Genomic DNA, 20,890 nt, shown 5'->3' with positions numbered 1-20,890 from the left:
CACAAACTCAACACGGACAGCTGCAGAGGTCAGGATTAAACCTGGGTCTCTGGCGAGGTGAGGCAGCAGCCCTCCCAGCTACTCCACCTGGCTAGCTGTGTTTATCCAACATTGTCCATTTTTGTTACCAGATTGCATTAGATACTGGTATCAGTTTGCAATTTAAAGGCGCCAACACATAACTACTTCAGATTCCCCTGCCACCCACTTGCACTTGGGGTAGTTTACAGGATTTAACTAACCTGGTGCAAGCCTTGGGGGGGGGGGGGGGGGAGGGGAAACTGGAGCAGCCATGAAGACCCAAGGTCTCAGGGAGAATGTGCAAACCACACACACAAACTTTCATGGTCAGCACCAAATCCCGGTAGATTGAGATATAAGGCACCACCAGTACCACACACATCTAAAACTTTAAAAACCCACTAACCCCTGTGCTGTTCAAAGGGCAAAGTGTTAAATTATTTTGCAAGTCAATTGATTACACACAAGAAATGTATTAAACATCTTTCTAAAAAATAACAATTGCTTTGCCTCCTATGTTTTAATTTTAGAAGATAGGAAAATTACCCCAAATACAAAATTAGAGTGCATTAACAAACTCACCTTAAATAGATCATAGAGTTCTCCAAGATCTTTAGTACCAAATGAAACATCTGGCGCCACAACTCTGAGCTACAAAGTAATATATATATATATATTAATATTAAAACTCTCTGGGCCTGCCTTTAGCTGCAAAACTAATAGCTTGAAAAATCAATGACACTTTAGGAGAGCAGAATTCGAAAGGTTCAATCACTCCAACTGTTTTAAGTGCCCATACATGAAGCCCCAATCTGCCTGACCAATAAAAGGAAAGACTTATAATTAACAAAAGATTTGTTTAATTCATATACATGTGACACTTCTCCAATTCACTAACTTCTTTCACTTCAAGTTCCTGCTGCCAATAAGTCATTTTGCCCATATATTAGCAGATCTCGTTGATCCCATTAATACTTCACTTATATAGCATCTCAATTATCAGAATGATCAGAGTTCCTTATTATATTATATGACACATGTGCATTTCAATGTTCGGTGCCATCTTTGCCTTTATATCAGTAATGCAGCTCAAACTCCATCATCAAGTTTGCTGATGACACTGTGGTGGTGGGCCGGATCTCCAACAACGATGAGAAGGCCTACCGGGAGGAGGTGGCTGATCTGGCACTCTGGTATCAGGACAATAGCCTCCTCTTGAATGTCACTAAAACAAAGGAGCTGATTGTGGACTTCAGAAGAGCTAAACATCCAAGGACGTACACGCCACTGGAGATAAATGGGTCGATTGTGGATATGGTGAGCAGTTTTAAATACTTGGGAGTCCGCATCGCAGAGGATCTGACGTGGGCAACGCACATTGCTGCACTGGTGGGTAAGGCTAAGCAGTGCCTTTACCACCTTAGACAACTGAGGAAATTCAGAGTGTCTCTGAAGATCCTTCATTGCTTCTACTCTGGGGCTGTAGAGAGCATCCTGTCCGGCAACATTACAGTCTGGTTTGGGAACAGCTCTGCCCAGGACAGGATGGCCCTGCAGAGAGTAGTGCGTTCGGCAGAACGCACCATGGGAACTACACTCATCCCCCTGCAGGACCTATACATCAGGAGGTGCAGATCCAGAGCAAGTAAGATCATGAGGGACCCCTGCCACCCCAGTAACGGACTGTTCCAAATGCTACGATCAGGCAAACGCCTCCGCTGTCACGCTGTGAAAACGGAGAGGATGAGACGGAGCTTCTTCCCACAGGCCATCAGGACTGTCAACTTTTATAACCCCAGAGACTAAATTTTTGTCTACACTAATAGTAACTTATTAACTTTATTTATATGCTGTAACTGTAATTCTTTTTGTGCACAACCCGCAGGCATTGCCACTTTCATTTCACTGCACATCGTGTATGTGTATGTGACAAATAAATTTGACTTGACTTGACTTGAGGTGAATGACAAAAAAGCTTGGTGCCAAACATGCAAATTTTAAGTAAATTCAATATTTAGGACTATTGTTAATATTAATAATTATGAGTTATAAAGTCATAGAGTCACAGTGTGGAAACAGGCCGTTCGGCCCAATTTGCCCCCTTCGGCCCAACATGTTCCATCTACACTAGTCCCACCTGTCTGTGTTTGGCTCATATCCCCTCTAAACTTGTCCTATCCATGTACCTGTTCAAATGTTTCTTAAACGTTGTGATACTACCTGCCTCAACTACCTCTTCTGGCAGCTCATTCCATTCTCCCACCACCCTGTGTGTGAAAACGTTGTCCCTCAGGTTCCTATTAAATCTATCCCCCCCTCACCTTAAACTGGGCAAGAGACTCTACCTGATCTATTCCTCTCATGATTTTGGACACCTGTATAAGATCACCCCTCATCCTCCTGCGCTCCAAGGAAGAGTTATAGCTTGCTTAACCTCTCCCTATAGTTCAGGCCCCTGAGTCCTGGCAACATCCTTGTAAATCTTCTCTGCACCCTTTCTAGCTTGACAAAATCTTTTCTATAACCTGGTGCCCAGAACAGAACACAAATGCAGCCTCACCAACGTCTTATATAACTGCAACATGACCTCCCGATTTCCGCACGCAATACTCTGACCGATGAAGGCTAATGTTCCAAAAACATATTTGACCACCCTATTTACCTGTGGTGCCCTTTCAACAAACTATGTACTGAGATCCCTCTGCTGCACATCCCACCCCCCCCCCCCCCCGGCCCAGAGCCTTACTATTCAGTGTACGTCCTGTCCATGTTAGTCTTCCCAAAATGCAACACCTCACCTTTCTCTGGTTTAAATTCCATCAACTATTCCTCGGCCCACCTGGCAAACCGATCAAGATCCTGCTGCAATTCTGAGATCCCTCTGCTGCACATCCCCCCCCTCCCCCCCCGGCCCAGAGCCCTACTATTCAATGTACGTCCTGTCCATGTTAGTCTTCCCAAAATGCAACACCTCACATTTCTCTGGTTTAAATTCCATCAACCATTCCTCAGCCCACCTGGCAAACCGATCAAGATCCTGCTGCAATTCTTGATAAACATCTTCACTATCTACAATACCACCCATGTTAATGTCATCTGCAAACTCGCTAATCATGTCATGTACATTCTCATCCAAACCATTGATGTAGATGACAAACAGCTATGGGCCCAACAAAGAACCCTGAGACACACCACTAGTCATAGGCCTCGAGGCCTAAAAGCAACCTTCCACCATCACCATCTGGTTCCTTCCACAAAGCCAATTTTCTATCTAACTAAAAGAAACATTGCTGGCTTCTGTAGTTTCGAATACATTTGAAAGGGATAAATATTTTGCATTCAGTGAGGTGCACAATACTACCAAATTCAAACGATTCTCCAATATATGCAAGATTTCTCTCAAACAAATTAATTCTACACAAAATTAGTTGAATAGTTTTATATGATAAAACAGTACTTTAATCAAAAATCAAATGAATTGCAAACCTATGCAAGTTTTACTAAGGCACAGTTACAAATTAATTTACAGTATGGAAATTGCACTCTAGAATGATTTATACGAATGATAAACAGTTGTCACAGATGCAATCCTTAAAAGAAATCCTCCCATACGTTAAATGGCAATATGATAATGAAAACCTACCACATTTTCTTTCGTGGTGTCCTCCAAATTCTGCAAAACTCTTATTCTGTGTTTGCAGCGCATTTGTTCAATTTGCCTCACATGAATATCTCCAAATTTCTGAATATTTAATAAAAACAAATTGAAAATAACTTAATATGGTCAATCACAAAGGCGCTGGAGAGATACCAGCAGTATTGTCTCTGCCAGTCCACAACAAAGATAGATAAACCAACATCAGAATCCTCTCACGGCATCCTCCCCCAGCACCAAGGCATCATTTAAACTCTAAGCTCTGTCATTGCAAAAGATAGAGGAAAATCAAAATCAAGAATATTCTCAAAACCTCCTCCAAAAACTGCACCATCCCCACTGACTCGGGGATACCAACAGAGTGAAGGGGCATCAGGATGACACCAAGAACATTGCATCCATCCATGGAAGGCACCTGCAGAAGGAGTGCACCCCCTCCAGGCTACCCACCCACCCAAGCAGTCAGATCCCTTCTACTCCATCTGTGGACGAGTTTGCAAACCCCACACAAGCCTCACCAATTAATTTAATAGACAATAGGTGCAGGAGTAGGCCATTCGGCCCTTCGAGCCAGCACCGCCATTCAATGTGATCATGGCTGATTCTGGAGATTAGATCTGGAGTGGAACCAAGACATCCAAAATCCCAAAGAACAAAGATATCGATGACCTTATCATGACTGAGATTTAATTCAGTTTAGTTTATTATTGTCACATGTACCAAAATTGAATGAAAAACATTTTGTTGCTGGCTATCCAGTCAAAGACTATGCATGATGACAATCAAGCTGTCCAGATAGAGGATAAAGGGGACAACTGTTAGTGCAGGAAGACGTCTAATTAAAGATAGTTCAAAGGTCTCCAACGAGGTTGATGGGAGATCAGGATGACACTCTGGCGGGTGTGAGAACAGTTCAGTTGCCAGCTAAGCGTCAAGTTAGCAAAAGTTCCAAAAGAAAAATTGGAGAAGTCAAATAGACACACTACTTTTTATTTGTAGTCTGCATTTATCAAAGTTTGCAAGCTACCAATTGAATTAACTGAAGTCAACATAAAAATCAGGAAATACCACCAAATATTGAGGCCGAAGAGAATGCAATTTTAGTGCTCAGCTGCTGTTTGCATACCAATAATATTTATAGAACGATGAGGATAATTAATAAAATATAACCAAAACAAAGTAAAAACTAAATATTAAATTATTAGAATCCCCCAAGTTTCATTGCAGCTAAACACCGAGGTTAGGAAGAATATTGTACATCATCAACTGATACAAGATTGCCCTTATTGCTAGTCAAAGGTGGGCACTCTTGGAACTGCTAAGAGTAAATATATTATTCCTTGGTCTGTGTTTTCCATCCCTTCAATGCATTTAGCTGTAGCATTCAAATAAACAGCTTCCAATCAGAATTTGATGTTGCATTCAGACAGTTGTGAAATACATAAAAGTATATAAAAACAATTATCAATTCCTAAAGAATACACGTAGTGACTCAATCACCACCAAGTAGCAAGCTAACGATAACATCACAAATTACATTTATGCTACCTACCTGCTGTAGTAGGTCCACTTTATAAACTATCAGCACATACTGCCATATGCTTGCATTATTATTCCATCACAGTACATCCAGCTGTTACCATGAAACATCATTAGCACTCTGATGACAATACTGTATTTCCATGCTCTAATTAATTGCATGTAGACACATTTACATGATTGTGAAACCAACCTGACAAACTGGATGGCACATCGCAGGCTTCTCACATCCGGAACACGTGTCGCAAGAGTAAAATCTGTTGGCTGTCCATTGGGAAAACTGCACAGGGAATCCCAAGTTCAGACACTGGTTGCTGTTAATTGGCAAACTGACTTAAAAGACCAGAGGACAGTCTTTATAGAAAATTGGTAGTGCAAGCTGGTGCAAAATGTATTTTTTACGTTGGACCTTCAGCATATTGGGGCAGGAAAATTTGTGAAGGGTCCCTACCCGAAACATTGCCGATCCATGTTCTCCAGAGATACTGCCTGACCCACTGAGTCACTCCAACATCCAGGGATGTTTACTTTGCATGTGAATACCTTATATCTAATTTTCTAGGTGATAACTGTTGAGATTCTGAAAACAGGGAGGGCTCCATTCCCCAACATTACCTGGTTTAGTACAGAACATATGCTACAAGCAATAGAGCTACAGATGTGAATAAATATTGTTTTGCCTCGAGTACTATCCATTCCCTGTACCACACTCTCCACTAATTATTAAATACAAGAGGCATGGGGGAAAAAGCACTTGGCCTGCTGGCAGTAAGCAGCTCTGCCATTTGTCCTCTTATCATCACCTTGGTGCATTAAATACTTTGACCCAATAACTATAAAGCAAACAACTCACCTCGTACGAATCCCTTATGAGATCTGTTATTTCCATTTGCTGAACAGGCTCTTTATCGTCACTTGAAAGATGTTGCTGAGCAATTTGAGACAAAGGACTCTCTGCATTTGTGATATGATCAAGAAAGCTGCAAGAATGATTTAATATACTGATTAATTTTTTTGAAGTTAATTTGTAATGGTGTGTTGTAATTTTAAGAACAAGTGCACCAAACCTGCTGAGGATTAGCAAGGCTTGTCCATCATCTTCACAGCGACACAACTGCTGAGTGTTGGCATCCAGAATAGCCAAGCCCACCTGGAAGATCACCTTAATTCCATCATAGAAGAAGCAGTCAACAACATTGAGTGAACTGTCCAGGGGTATAATACTGAGAAACAGTGTGAGGAACCAGGAGAGGGAAATGGAGGCCAAACCAGACAAGGCTGTCACATGTTCAGCTAGTTCCGGTAAATGGTCTTTGATAAGTTCTTCAAATACAGCTTGATCAACCTGTGCACCTGGAAAAGACAGCACGATTCTAGGTCAGCGACAAAGCAGTCAAACACGGCTGAAAAATAAACTATTTACATTTGGAAATCGAGTAACAAAAGGACCAATGGACTCTTGAAATTATGTTCTTCAACATTAATGTCAAAAGCACCATGAATTAAACAACCCAAGTGAGTCATTAATTTCAATCAGCAGACCATATGCCCCATCATAACAAATGATAACAAGAATTTAGATCTATATTTTTGGATGCCAGGCACCGGAGGGAGATTAGTGCTACTTCATAGATAACTAGCAAGAGGAAAGAGGCTTGAGCACTTAACTTCTCACCGTGTAACAGTTCAACTGTGTTAATAAACAACTACATCCACCAAACCTACTCAAAAAATACAAAAATCATTTCTCTTCCAGGAATGCCAACCTTGAGGAAGTTTTGCATCCCTGACAGGATTTTGCTTCGTTTTTTTAAATCTTGACTTTTGATGAAAGACCTTTAACAATAAACATTCACTTTTTTCTTCATCAATGCAGCCCAAGTATTGGCAGCAATTTCTGCTTTTTATCACAAAATTAACCAGCTAACTAGCACAGCTGAAAACAAGCCTTTTTGGCTCCGATTTTATTTCTCAAATTGAGAGACAAGATTATAATAACTATCTGATATTCAAATGTTGTACACATGATTTTCAATGGAAGGTTGCTTACAAATAGCAGATACATGAATAAATCATGACCTTGTCTCCATTAATAAAAGTAAATTTCCTGTATTAAACAATCCTTAATCTACTACCCATAGAACAAAGTTGAAAGCTCAATACGAATTAAAAATTCTGTATTTAAATAACACGATATCAATTGGTCTGAATCAGTCTGAAGGGCCTCAACCCGAAACGTCACCCATTCCTTCTCTCCAGAGATGCTGCCTGTCCCGCTGAGTTACTCCAGCATTTTGTCTACCTTCGATTTAAACCAGCATCTGCAGTTCTTTCCTATACAATATCAATTGTTACATTAAGAGGAATGAATTTTGATGGGCTCAGACATATCACTGAAAATTGATGAGCATCTTTAATGGTGAAGAGGGTTAGAAGGTCTGAGATATCTAGAGTCTGCAGTCACAATTTAATTATAATTTCAAGATTGGATTTTGCCCTCAGATTTATGCAATATTTTAGTCAGAGTACAAAAGCAAATTAATTTGGAATTCAGAAAAGATAGTTGGCAGAAACGGGGATTTCTCTATAAGCAGTCTGATAAAGTAGAGGGCCTCACTAAGAAGGTGGTGCAATTATATAGTATACATGCAAATATGGCAATTTATAATATGAAAGATTGCTCAGAAGCATGCACAAGGGTAAAAATTGTTTAGTCATAGATTGACCTGATTTCAATGGATTTGACTACCTTTCCAGATTTGGAAATAAATGCGTTTTTTTAAACAAAACAAGATGTTATTTTATTTTGTCAAATGCAGTACAATCTTTAACAAGACATGACTTGCAATAGCCCAATTTAAATACAATAAGAGAGTGACAAAACAACAAGCTAAAATAAGAACCTTTCTTTCAGCAGGGTCATGGTTGGATTGTAGGATTCCTATGTAAAACTGGGGGCCAGACCTGAACTGCATTGGGATGCTCTTCAAGTCATTAGTCTGTGGCACAGCTTGATAGAACAGGCAGTCAGATCATAAGATCATAAGTGTTAGGAGCAGAATTATGCCATTTGGCCCATCGAGTCTACTCCAACATTCAATCATGATTGATCTATCTCTCCCTCCGAACCCCATTCTCCTGCCACCTCCCCATAACCTCTGACACCTGTACAAATCAAGAATCTATCTATCTCTGCCTTAAATATACCCACTGACGGCCTCCACAGCCTTCTGTAGCAAAGAATCCCACAGAGTCACCATCCTCTGACTAAAGAAATTCCTCCTCATCTCATTCCTAAAAGAACATCCTTTAATTCTGAGGCTATGACCTCTAGTCCTAGACTCTCCCACTAGTGGAACCATCCCCTCCACATCCACACTATCCAAACCTTTCACTATTCTATACGTTTCAAAGAGGTCCCCCTCATTCTTCCAAGCAGATAAGCGAGCACCTGATCTCCAGGACATCTTGGACTTTCACTCTACCTGCACATGCATGTTTGACAGTGGGAGGTTTTAAAAGGGAATCATCACCTTGCAGCCATTTGTACCACAGGCAGTCTTGGACTTTCATGTAAGTGCAGGCAAAGTTAAAGTCCCAGACGTCCTGGAGATCAGGTGCTCACTCATCAACTCACTTAAGACCACAAGAAATAGTTGTTATTGCAGAGTAGTCCAGTCCATCACACAGACCAGATTCCCCACCATTGATTCCATCTACACTTCAAGCTGCGTCAGAAAAGTAGCCAACATAATCAAAAACTGGTCCCATCCTGGTCATTCCACCTTCTCTCTGCTTCCATCTAGCAGAAGGTACAGAAGCTCAATAGCTCTCACCACCATACTCAGGAACAGCATCTTCCCCCTCTGTTATTGGGCTTGGCCTTCCACAAGCTAAGGTACTGAGCAATTCACTTCTAACTCATTGCGGACATTGGACCTTGTCTATGGAACTGATCGCTACCATGCTGAGAACTATATTCTGCACTCTGTATCTTCCTTTTTGCTCCATTTACTCTACTGGAGCTTGGTTAGATTGTATTTATGTACGGTGTAACTGATCTGTTGGGATAGCATGCAAAACAAAGCTTTTCACTGTACCTCACTATATGTGACAATATTAAATCTAATCCTAAACCGCCCATTCTGTCAAGCTGCACTGCAGACCAGTGACTCGCTGAAGAGAATCCCGATGCATTTCACACCTGGCTTTACACAGGAAGAACAAGTATAGGATTCACAACCCAGATCCTGCAGGAAAAAAAGGATCTATACTTAATTTACTTTATTGCTTTTAATTATTTGTTCATGTTTTACAATATTTAACTTTAATTTTCAAACTGAATTAAAGAGTTTTTACATTTCTCTACCATTGGAGACATTTAGAAGGCCTTTTACAGCCAACACACTGGGGCAGGGTTTTACACGTGCATTCTGAGCCACACTACTTTGAGACTACTCCACATTGCCAGACTCCTTTCAGGTGTGGAGCCTCAAGCTGCTTCAGTCTGCCACATCAATAAAAATCTTGAGCAGCTGGCCAGATTCACAATGATTTGGCGAATCAAGCTTATCAAATAATTGTGATTCCCAACTTAAGCAAAACACAAAGTGCTGGAGGAACTCAGCAGGTCAGGCGGCATCTAGGGAGGGAATGGACTGGTGATGCGACCTAAAACAACATTGTGTTTTGCTCAAGACTCCATTTTTTGCAATTTCTTGCGTCTACGTGATTCCCAGCGTTCTGGATTCACGTTATTTCTTAACTTAATTTAGAGTTCTACTAATTCAATCCACAAAGCTCCAAAAGTAAATCCAAACACCCATATTCAAATTTTTGTCCTGGGACCAATACGAATGCTACTGTAAACTATTTAAAATAAAAGACTGCCCCCGCAAATCTCTCCTCAACACAAGTAAAGAGGAACTTTAACCATTTAGTACCTTGGGGCAAACACAATTGTGGCCTGCATTTGTCCACAAGTCCAAAAGACAATAATAGACATTTGAATAATGTTCTCATATTTGAAGTTGATCTTTGAGAAACAAAGATTTACCAATAACTCTACGGTTGAAGTAATCTGGGAGCATTCTCTCACAGACAGCTACCAGTAGCCAAAAAGCTTCTTCTTCCTTGGCATATAGTAATAGGACAGAGGTCAGAATATTCATGGACTGTGGGTAAAGGTAAAAGTAAATGTAGTTTAGAGGCACAGGTGTGATCTGATAGGCAAGTATAAAGTGACAAATTGGGAGGCATTTCTTCTAAAGATATTAAACATTCAGCAAAATTAAGCAGCCGTGCCAAACCAAGTCAAACGCTTCTGCGCTAAACACAGCATTTCTCCAGATATCACATCTTAAATACTATGCTTATTGAAAATTCTACGCTTACTTTACACACACATTAAAGTATGCCGAGTAATTATGTCTTGTTAATCATAATTTTATCTAAAAGAAAACAAGATCCATCTTAAAGATACAAGTGTTAAAGAAGTTTGAAGTAATTTGCTGAAGTAATGAATTTTTTAAAAGATTGAGTTTCTGTATTGAAAAAAAATAACTTGTTTCAAATCTATTTTGCATTTGGATGGTTAATTCCTATCATATTTCAAACAACTTCCCAAGATAATAGTTGGTATATAGTATTCTTTCTATTTTCATGTATTAACTATGAACTGCATCTACCTGGCAATAACCTATTTTAGGGTTTCTGTATGCGTATGCTGTCAGTACTCTTCTTAATGCTGCTATACCAGCATCACTCTGAAATGCTGGGTGTTCAGGCAGAGAACGATGCAGATCACGTTCAATTTCCTCAGTTGCCATGCAACATTTGCCCATAGATTCATCCACCAGATTGGCATAGTAATCAGGATGTGTAGCTAAATCAGTCGCAGCATCTGTGGACAAAAGCTCAACATTATATTTACACGTAAAAAACATTTGACTTTACTAGTTACATTACACGTGAACAAATCTAAAGAAATAATGTTTATCTATGTAATCAATGTGAAAGCAAATGAGCAACTTGTACCCTGGCACAAATTGTGTGGATTTTATATAATGAGCTTGCATGCTTTAAAATGGAAGTCAAGCAAAATAGATGGACATGCTGACAATATTGGATAATGACATTTTTCTAAATTAATTCAACAAACGCACCAATTTAGTTTGCTTGGAAATTAGTTAGTTACAGCAATTTCCAGCTTGAAATAAACTAAATAAATCAGAATAAAAAATCTATGTAATTATAATTGGAGATTATTTTTAGTTCGAATCAAAGGCATTTTTCAAGATCATACTTTCAATCTGACTTGGACAAAAGCATTATTCCTCTAGTTATAGGAAGGGAGTGTGGTTTAAATAATTGATACAAATGGGAGCGATGGCAAACACAGCAGTAATGTACTTATAATTTTTTACTTTAACAATGAAATCTCAGGTAAAAGCATCATTTTGATAGCAGCAAGCTTCAGCATAAGAAAGGATTGACACAGAAATGTCGATCAACAGGACGTCAGATCAATGTTAGGAAATTGTCATACACATCTCCATAGGGTGAAAAGCATGCGTGTTATACAGTGAAGATCCATTGGAGAGGAAATGCAGACAGATTAGTCGAAAATACAGATCAACTGAAAGGTGCAATTTAACTGAGATTCAAATACAGAATATTGTTTTGGGGAATAAAACAAGGTAAATAATCAAATACAAACATGCTAATGAGTGTATGTTAAATCAATGTAATCCACGACTTTAAAAGTGAAAGAGGCTGTAAATAAAGCAACAAAAACAAAACAGTATTTTTGGTTTTCTGATTAAGGGTATGAGGTACAAGAGCTAAATTGGTTTAGAGTTAGATTTAGAGACACAGCGCAGAAACAGGCCCTTCGGCCCACCGGGTCCGCGCCGCCCAGCGATCCCCGCACACTAAAACTATCCTACACCCACTAGGGACAAATTTACCATTTGCCCAGCCAACTAACCTACAAACCTGTACGTCTTTGGAGTGTGGGAGGAAACCGAAGATCTCGGAGAAAACCCACGCAGGTCACGGGGAGAACGTACAAATTCCGTACAGTAGAGCAGCCGTAGTCAGGATCGAACCCGAGTCTCCGGTGCTGCATTCGCTGTAAGGCAGCAACTCTACCGCTGCGCCACCGTGCCGTTCGGTAATTTTATTGAAAGCATAGAATGAGGTCTGGATCTCTAATGATTATGTGTAGTAGGAAACTGCACTTTCATTGTAAGAAATTAATACTTGCACAATTTAATGTGTACCTGGCAGACAAGATTAAAAGCTTAGACAAAAAAAAGTACCAAAGCAGGCAATTATGATTTTACAAAACTTCCAAATGTAATCAGATTGATCGGTGAAACTGCCGGAGACACAACAGCGCATTTTGTAGAATTAAAGTATTGTCAGTAATGAAAAGATGGATATGTTAGATGTTATAGGATCAAAAAGGATTGAAATTTCCCCAGGCCCAGATGAGATCAATCCAAGGTTGTTATGTGAAGTAAAGAGGAGACGGTTGGGTACCCAACAGATTTTTGCATCTTCGTTAGCCATAGATGAGGTGCCAGAAGACTGAAAGATCGTTAATAGAGTCGCAAAATCATACAGCACGGAAATCATACAGACCCATCGTCCAAATTTTCCCTGCCAACCGAGATGCCTCATCTAAGTTAGTCCCATTGGCCATCATCCCTCTAAACCTTTCATATCCACATGTCCAAATGACTTGTAAATATTGTTCTTGTGCCTGCCTGAACTCCTTGCTCTGGCAACTCATTCCATATACTCTGTGTAGAAAAAGTTGCCTCACAGGTTCCTTTTCAATCTTTCGCCTCTCATCTTAAACCCATGTCCTCTTGTTCTTGATTCCCCTACCCTGGGAACAAGACTTTGTGCATTCACCCTTTCTATGCATTTATAAAGGACATTCCTCAGTCTCCTGCTCTCTGAAGAATAAAATCAAAGTCTGCCCAATCTCTCCTTATAGCTCAGGTCCTCGAATCCTGGCAAAAAAAAAAATTGAAATCTTCCCTGCACTCTTTCCAGCATAATGGCACATTTCCTATAGCAGGATAACTAAAACTAAACACAATACTCGTGTGGCCTCACCAACCTCTTGTACAACTGTAACAGAATGTCTCAACTTCTATACTAATTTCTCTGACTGATAAAGACCAGTACCCCAAAAGCCTTCTTCACCACGCTGGCTACCTGTGAGGCCATGCGTTAGCCTTGTGCTTTTAAGGGCAGTGGGATAATGCAGATAGTAACGTGCTGGTTTGTCATTGATCAGCTGTAGGGAAATTTTTGGATAAAACTCTAAGTGCATATTTTGAAAGAACATGACTCATTAAGACTTTATACAGCAAAATTAGTCTTACTAATTTGATCACGTTTTTTGAGAAGGTAACTGAGATTGATGGCGGCAGAATTAAAGGTGGCGGGCACTAGACTTCACTAGGATATTGCAGGGGCATGCAGTCTTGAGTTATATGGAAAGGCTGGACTGTCTTCTTTGGAATGTAGTGAACTTATTGAAGTATACAAAAACATGAGGGGCATGAATAAAGTGAATGCTTACAGTCATTTCTCAGGAGAGAGGATTCTAAACCTCGAGGGTATAGACTTGAGGTGAGAGGAGAAAGATTTAATTTATTCAAGACTTTAATTTTCCACAAAATATTGATGAGGCACGTTATCAATTGCTCCCTGAAAGTAAAGTACATCCACAATTTCCTTTCATAGACAGCACATTACTTCTTCGAAGGAGATAAATACCCATTTAACCTGATGTTGATGGATAGATACATACTCCAGCTGAGCACACCTGCATCTTTTGGAATTGTCACAGGACTTTTCCTGAAGGTGAACAGTCAAGATTGTTGTTCACCTTCAGGCCAGCATTGGCCACAATGCAACTTAATGCTCAATTTCTTGCATAAACCTTCAATTTTGAGGCAGCTAAAAAAAAATATTTCTGAGTCAAGCTGGATTCTTCCAGAGCAGATCATTATTAGTCAAAACATGCCAAACGCTCACCTGAAAAGAGGAGCCAGAGTTCTCCTCGAAGACACTCAGGAAGTCCCATTGCAACCAGTTTCCTGATCTTCTCAGTACGGAACATACTGACGGTGCGGCCATATTCCACAAAATGGTCATCCCATAATTGTTTTTTCACTTCTTCCATTCCCTAAAAATACAAATCTACCATTAATTAGAAATATTAGAAAAGTCATTGGGCAGGAATGCAAACCTGCGCAACCAAGCAGAAATAAAGATTAAAGCCTTTCTGTTGCCTTGTTGAGAAAGCATCTGCTCACAAGTGATCGGAACATGTCAGAATATTGCAGTTGCAATCTCTGGGAATATAGGCAGATGATAATCAACTAATTCCCCTACCATCCACTGACATCAACCACTGTTTAAACTATGGTTAAATGAAACCGTGACAAGGCAACTTTTTCATAATATTGCACTTAAAAGTCCCACAAGCAAGATATTCATAAATTACATGCACGAACCATGGATATGCTGGAATAAAATAAACACAAGATGATCATACCATCTCACCGAGGTCACACCATCCCAGAAGCCAAGTTCATATTTGAAAAATCTTAAGAAACATCCAAAGTCAGGTAGAAAGTGATGCACACAAATACCAAATGATGCGCTGAATCTCTTGATGTACATACCAGAGTGGCATTTGCCCCCTCACTTCCAGTCAGATGGAAAAATGCCATAAGAGCTTCTGAATTCAATGAATGTCTTGGTTCTTTTTTGATATTTGTATCGTCTGAAAGGGAATTGATGGCTGTACTACTCGGACAGTGCTCCTTGGGACATCCTAAAGAATCGGAGGAAACCTAAAATAGATTGGATCCAATTAGCATTGAGCTTTTATAAAAGTACACTGTTCATGTCACACAATCCATTTCAAATCTCACACCTACACTGGTCATGGTTCACTTGCAGAGACACATTAATGGCACAAATTTTGCAGCGCAAACAATGACACGAACGTTGTAGCACAGGGAGAGGTTAGACGGACTTGGATTGTATGTGTGGAATGCTGGAGATTGCGGGGAGACCCGATAGAAGTATATACAATTACGAGAGCCACAGATAGGGCAGACAGTCAAAGACTTTTTCCTTGGATGGAAAAATCAAATACGAGAAGGTACCAGCTTTAAGGCGAGAGGAGCAATGTTTAAAGGGATGCGCAGGGCAAGTTTTATAAAATTATTATTTACACAGAGTGGTGAGTGCCTGGAGCGCCAGAGTTGGTAATTGAGGCAGATACGATGGTGCCATTTAAGAAATTTTTCAATGGTTTATGAATATTTAGGAAATGGAGGGATATGGGTTGTGTGCAGGTAGACAAGTGATGGTCTTGGCATTATGTCCGGCACAGACATTGAGGGCCGAAGGGCCTGTTCTTGTGTTGTTATGTTCTAAGTGCTATGTTGAAAACATTTCTATGCAATACGTTTTTCTTGAAGATCACTTTCCAGAAAATATAGCTGGCGCAGACTTAAACAATTTTGAATTTTTTTTTAAAGTGTTCAAAATTGGCACTGCAGTGGATTATGTTCCAATTCTTTCAAGGGGAAAATTAAAAATCTACATTAATGTAAAACCAAAAGTCACAAGACTAGCAGGTTTGATCCATTTCATTAGCACTTAGATTACAGGAATCAGATCAACCAATATTCCGAAACGAATCGTTTCCAATAGAGGATCCGTGTGTTACGGGGCTGGGAGGGAATGCGTTACTGGAAAAAGGTCAGCATTGTGCTTTTCTGTAACATGAAGCCTTGCCAACTGTGCATGTAGCAGGAAATGGTTTTGGGTAGACTGATGGGACTGAAGGCTGATAAATCCCCAGGGCCTGATGGTCTGCATCCCAGAGTACTTAAGGAGGTGGCTCTAGAAATAGTGGAAGCATTGGAGATCATTTTTCAATGTTCTATAGATTCAGGATCAGTTCCTGTAGATTGGAGGATAGCAAATGTTATCCCACTTTTTAAGAAAGGAGGGAGAGAGAAAACGGGTAATTATAGACCAGTTAGTCTGACATCAGTGGTGGGGAAGATGCTGGAGTCAATTATAAAAGACGAAATTGCTGAGCATTTGGATAGCAGTAACGGGATCATTCCGAGTCAGCATGGATTTACGAAGGGGAAATCATGCTTGACAAATCTACTGGAATTTTTTGAGGATGTAACTAGGAAAATTGACAAGGGAGAGTCAGTGGATGTGGTGTACCTCGACTTTCAGAAAGCCTTCGACAAGGTCCCACATAGGAGATTAGTGGGCAAAATTAGGGCACATGGTATTGGGGGTAGGGTACTGACATGGATAGAAAATTGGTTGAGAGACAGAAAGCAAAGAGTGGGGATAAATGGGTCCCTTTCGGAATGGCAGGCAGTGACCAGTGGGGTACCGCAAGGTTCGGTGCTGGGACCCCAGCTATTTACGATATACATTAATGACTTAGACGAAGGGATTAAAAGTACCATTAGCAAATTTGCAGATGATACTAAGTTGGGGGGTAGTGTGAATTGTGAGGAAGATGCAATAAGGCTGCAGGGTGACTTGGACAGGTTGTGTGAGTGGGCGGATACATGGCAGATGCAGTTTAATGTAGATAAGTGTGAGGTTATTCACTTTGGAAGTAAGAATAGAAAGGCAGATTATTATCTGAATGGTGTCAAGTTAGGAGGAGGGGGAGTTCAACGAGATCTGGGTGTCCTAGTGCATCAGTCAATGAAAGGAAGCATGCAGGTACAGCAGGCAGTGAAGAAAGCCAATGGAATGTTGGCCTTCGTAACAAGAGGAGTTGAGTATAGGAGCAAAGAGGTCCTTCTACAGTTGTACCGGGCCCTGGTGAGACCGCACCTGGAGTACTGTGTGCAGTTTTGGTCTCCAAATTTGAGGAAGGATATTCTTGCTATGGAGGGCGTGCAGCGTAGGTTCACTAGGTTAATTCCCGGAATGGCGGGACTGTCGTATGTTGAAAGGCTGGAGCGATTGGGCTTGTATACACTGGAATTTAGAAGGATGAGGGGGGATCTTATTGAAACATATAAGATAATTAGGGGATTGGACACATTAGAGGCAGATAACATGTTCCCAATGTTGGGGGAGTCCAGAACAAGGGGCCACAGTTTAAGAATAAGGGGTAGGCCATTTAGAACGGAGATGAGGAAGAACTTTTTCAGTCAGAGGGTGGTGAAGGTGTGGAATTCTCTGCCTCAGAAGGCAGTGGAGGCCAGTTCGTTGGATGCTTTCAAGAGAGAGCTGGATAGAGCTCTTAAGGATAGCGGAGTGAGGGGGTATGGGGAGAAGGCAGGAACGGGGTACTGATTGAGAGTGATCAGCCATGATCGCATTGAATGGCAGTGCTGGCTCGAAGGGCTGAATGGCCTACTCCTGCACCTATTGTAAATAAAAAAAATAAAAAAAAAATAGAAATGCAAACTGAAAAAATAAATGGTGTTTATTTACATGGTTTTACATAAATTGCATGAGAGCAAATTTTACTCTGCATTTCATTTTGAGTAGCGGTTTGTGAATCCTGCAAGTGCAAATTTCCTCTATCGAAAAGCCGTAACAGGGCGGTAGCCTGTATACAATTTAAATTGTGAAATGTACTAATAATAACTTAATAAACTAAAACCAAATTATAGTAAATTTTTTCTTTGCTTGATCTCTATGCCCAAGAAAAAGAAAACAAAATAAAAGCTGGTTACATAAGTGCCATATCACAAGCATCTAGAAAGAATTAAGAGTGCATTACACATCTGATTATTGGAAGGAGCAGTGGAGTTGAAGAGCAACAGTTCACGTCCGAGAGTTTGTCTTGTCTAATAAAATCACATACCCCTATGGTGTAAGAAAAATATTAGGATGGGCTTGGTGCGATTATGCTCTTGGTGTACATGCTTCAGGTTTCTGGGCTGTGCAGCAAACAGCACATCACACCATTCTAATCTCTGCACTGCTGGCAGAATAGGAATGGCTGGCTCCTCCCGGAATGACAGAGAGACTGACATACCAATTCCAGAAGACCACTGAAGGACATGAAGTGCTGGAGTAACTCAGAGGATCAGGCAGCATCTTTGGAGAACACGGATACGTGACGTTTCGGGTCAGAACTGTTATTCAGTCTGATAAAGGCTCCTGACCTAAAACGTGAAGAGAGCCAATGGAATGTTGGCCTTCATAACACGAGGAGTTGAGTATAGGAGCAAAGAGGTCCTTCTGCAGTTGTACAGGGCCCTAGTGAGACCGCACCTGGAGTACTGTGTGCAGTTTTGGTCTCCAAATTTGAAGGAGGATATTCTTGCTATTGAGGGCGTGCAGCGTAGGTTCACTAGATTAATTCCGGGAATGGCGGGGCTGTCGTATGTTGAAAGACTGGAGCGACTAGGCTTGTATATACTGGAATTTAGAAGGATGAGAGTGGATCTTATCGAAACGTATAAGATTATTAAGGGGTTGGACACGTTAGAGGCAGAAACATGTTCCCAATGTTGGGGGAGTCCAGAACCAGGGGCCACAGTTTAAGAATAAGGGGTAGGCCATTTAGAACGGAGATGAGGAAAAACTTTTCCAGTCAGAGAGTTGTAAATCTGTGGAATTCTCTGCCTCAGAAGGCAGTGGAGGCCAATTCTCTGAATGCATTCAAGAGAGAGCTAGATAGAGCTCTTAAGGATAGCGGAGTCAGGGGGTATGGGGCGAAGGCAGGAACGGGGTACTGATTGAAAATGATCAGCCATGATCACATTGAATGTCGGTGCTGGCTCGAACGGCGAATGGCCTCCTCCTGCACCTATTGTCTATTGTCACTTATCCACGTACTCCAGATATGCTGCCTCACCTGTTGAGTTATTCCAGCACTTTGTGCATTCTTGTGTAAACCAGCATCTGCAGTTTCTTGTTTTTCCAGAAACCCCACTGTTGTTCTATTACTAGAGAGCTGCTTGATGGATTATTCGATTCATTATCAAATAAGATCTTCAGGTGTGGCAGAAATGTAAAATCAGCTACAATTAGTTCAAGTAAACAGTAAAAATGCAAACTGAGCAGCTGGATGGGTGCAGGGGAAGAGGAATGGGGTAGAGATTGTGCAAAGTATCATCACCAGCATTATACTAGTGAACTCAATGAGCAAAACAGGAAGCAACATGCAGATTCTGGAAAGATGATGTAGAAACAAAATTCTCGAAATATTCAGCAAGTTTATTTGCAAATGTGAACAAAGGAACAGAGCAAATGTGCTGGTCAATGATCTCTCTGAATTGAATTCCTTATTTTTTAAATATGCCACATTGCCAGGGTGTGCCAAGTGGAATTAATTGCCCAAAGTTTTAATTAAAAGTTGTTAGCTATGCTGATCTCATCTGCTGAATTGCTTGGGAGTTAAGAACTAGATTATTTTGCCATGCAGACATCTCCAACAGCCTACAAAAGAGAATGGTGCTACGAGAAAGGGTGATTTGTTTCAAGCGCCTTAAACTACAACCTGACCATAAAACTATTTTTGCTTCCCAAAATTGCTTCTGAAAGAAGAGCAGCAATTGTTCCTGCAGGAATTGAGTCCCTACTCGTGGTGTGTATGACAATAGACAATAGGTGCAGGAGTAGGCCATTCAGCCCTTCGAGCCAGCACCGCCATTCAATGCGATCATGGCTGATCACTCTCAATCAGTACCCCGTTCCTGCCTTCTCCCCATACCCAAGTGCTTCTAGGAAATGAACTGGCAATGGGGGGTTTAGGACAACTGCTGCAAATTGTTCATCACTGATCATTCAGGAATAGAGCACAAATGGAAATGGATAAACTAATTCTGTGAATGACAGAACAAATGACATAACATTTTTACATGCAGTTTCTGCTGAATCAAGGATCCTACACTATTTGCAATCTCATTTCAAAAGGCAAATGGAAATTCATGTCTCCTTTCAATCTCTTCTGAAATATACTACAATTCAAGGTTCAGAGAACCCCCACTACGATCATTGCATCACCCACCCACTGGCAACAGTTTAAATATTTTGATGGCAGGCCAAGTATTATGTAGCTAGTTGGATTTCCATCTAGATACAGACACAAGAGATATTTTGACAAGATAACATGCATCTCAACACAACAGAAATGATTTGCCAACTGTTAAGTTCATCTTTAAATGGAGCATTGTTAAAATAGTCACCCAACTAACCTGCCGAATTACTCCAGCACTCTGCTTTTATTTGTAAAGCATCTGCAGTTATTAGTGTTTCTATCCAAATCAGTTGTTGGCTCTAATCGCACTCCTTTTAGCTCAATGGGTTAAACAATTAATTTTGATCTATTCCAATCCATTTGATGGGGCAAAGAAAAGCTTGCAAACGATTTTACATTTCAGACAATTAATGAATCTTTGATTGATCAAGCCTCAATGCCTTTTCCACAGACACATTTGATTTTGCCTTTGGCCTATCCCAAATGAAGTTGCTATATCTCCAGTTGTTGCAAGCTATTCCAGAGACTCTTTTTATGCCCAGACAATAGAACTTTATTTATCCCTGGAGGGAAACTGTCATAAAACATTTGACTGTGGGCATTTACTGAACCCTGATTTGCTTAAATAAACAAAAAAACTCAAAACA

At 40.6% G+C, this 20,890-nt stretch overlaps 1 protein-coding gene across 1 annotated transcript in view; it reads right to left on the bottom strand.

Annotated features, from left to right (window-relative positions):
* The window catches only part of tbc1d8 (TBC1 domain family member 8), a 68,540-nt gene that overhangs the window by 8,489 nt on the left and 39,161 nt on the right, over positions 1 to 20,890 (bottom strand). Inside the window, exons 8-15 of the mRNA XM_078402600.1 lie at positions 14,929 to 15,099; positions 14,276 to 14,426; positions 10,903 to 11,117; positions 10,272 to 10,389; positions 6,283 to 6,568; positions 6,069 to 6,195; positions 3,665 to 3,763; positions 604 to 672 (exon numbers count right to left, since the gene is read on the bottom strand). Coding sequence (XP_078258726.1) covers positions 604 to 672; positions 3,665 to 3,763; positions 6,069 to 6,195; positions 6,283 to 6,568; positions 10,272 to 10,389; positions 10,903 to 11,117; positions 14,276 to 14,426; positions 14,929 to 15,099 — 1,236 coding nt within the window. The remainder of the gene's footprint in view (positions 1 to 603; positions 673 to 3,664; positions 3,764 to 6,068; positions 6,196 to 6,282; positions 6,569 to 10,271; positions 10,390 to 10,902; positions 11,118 to 14,275; positions 14,427 to 14,928; positions 15,100 to 20,890) is intronic.

This window comes from Rhinoraja longicauda, chromosome 7 (genome assembly GCF_053455715.1).
Source record: "Rhinoraja longicauda isolate Sanriku21f chromosome 7, sRhiLon1.1, whole genome shotgun sequence".
NCBI lineage: Eukaryota > Metazoa > Chordata > Chondrichthyes > Rajiformes > Arhynchobatidae > Rhinoraja > Rhinoraja longicauda.
The sequence above is the reverse complement of the archived record's forward strand: the minus strand, read 5'-3'. Positions and strand labels throughout refer to the sequence as shown.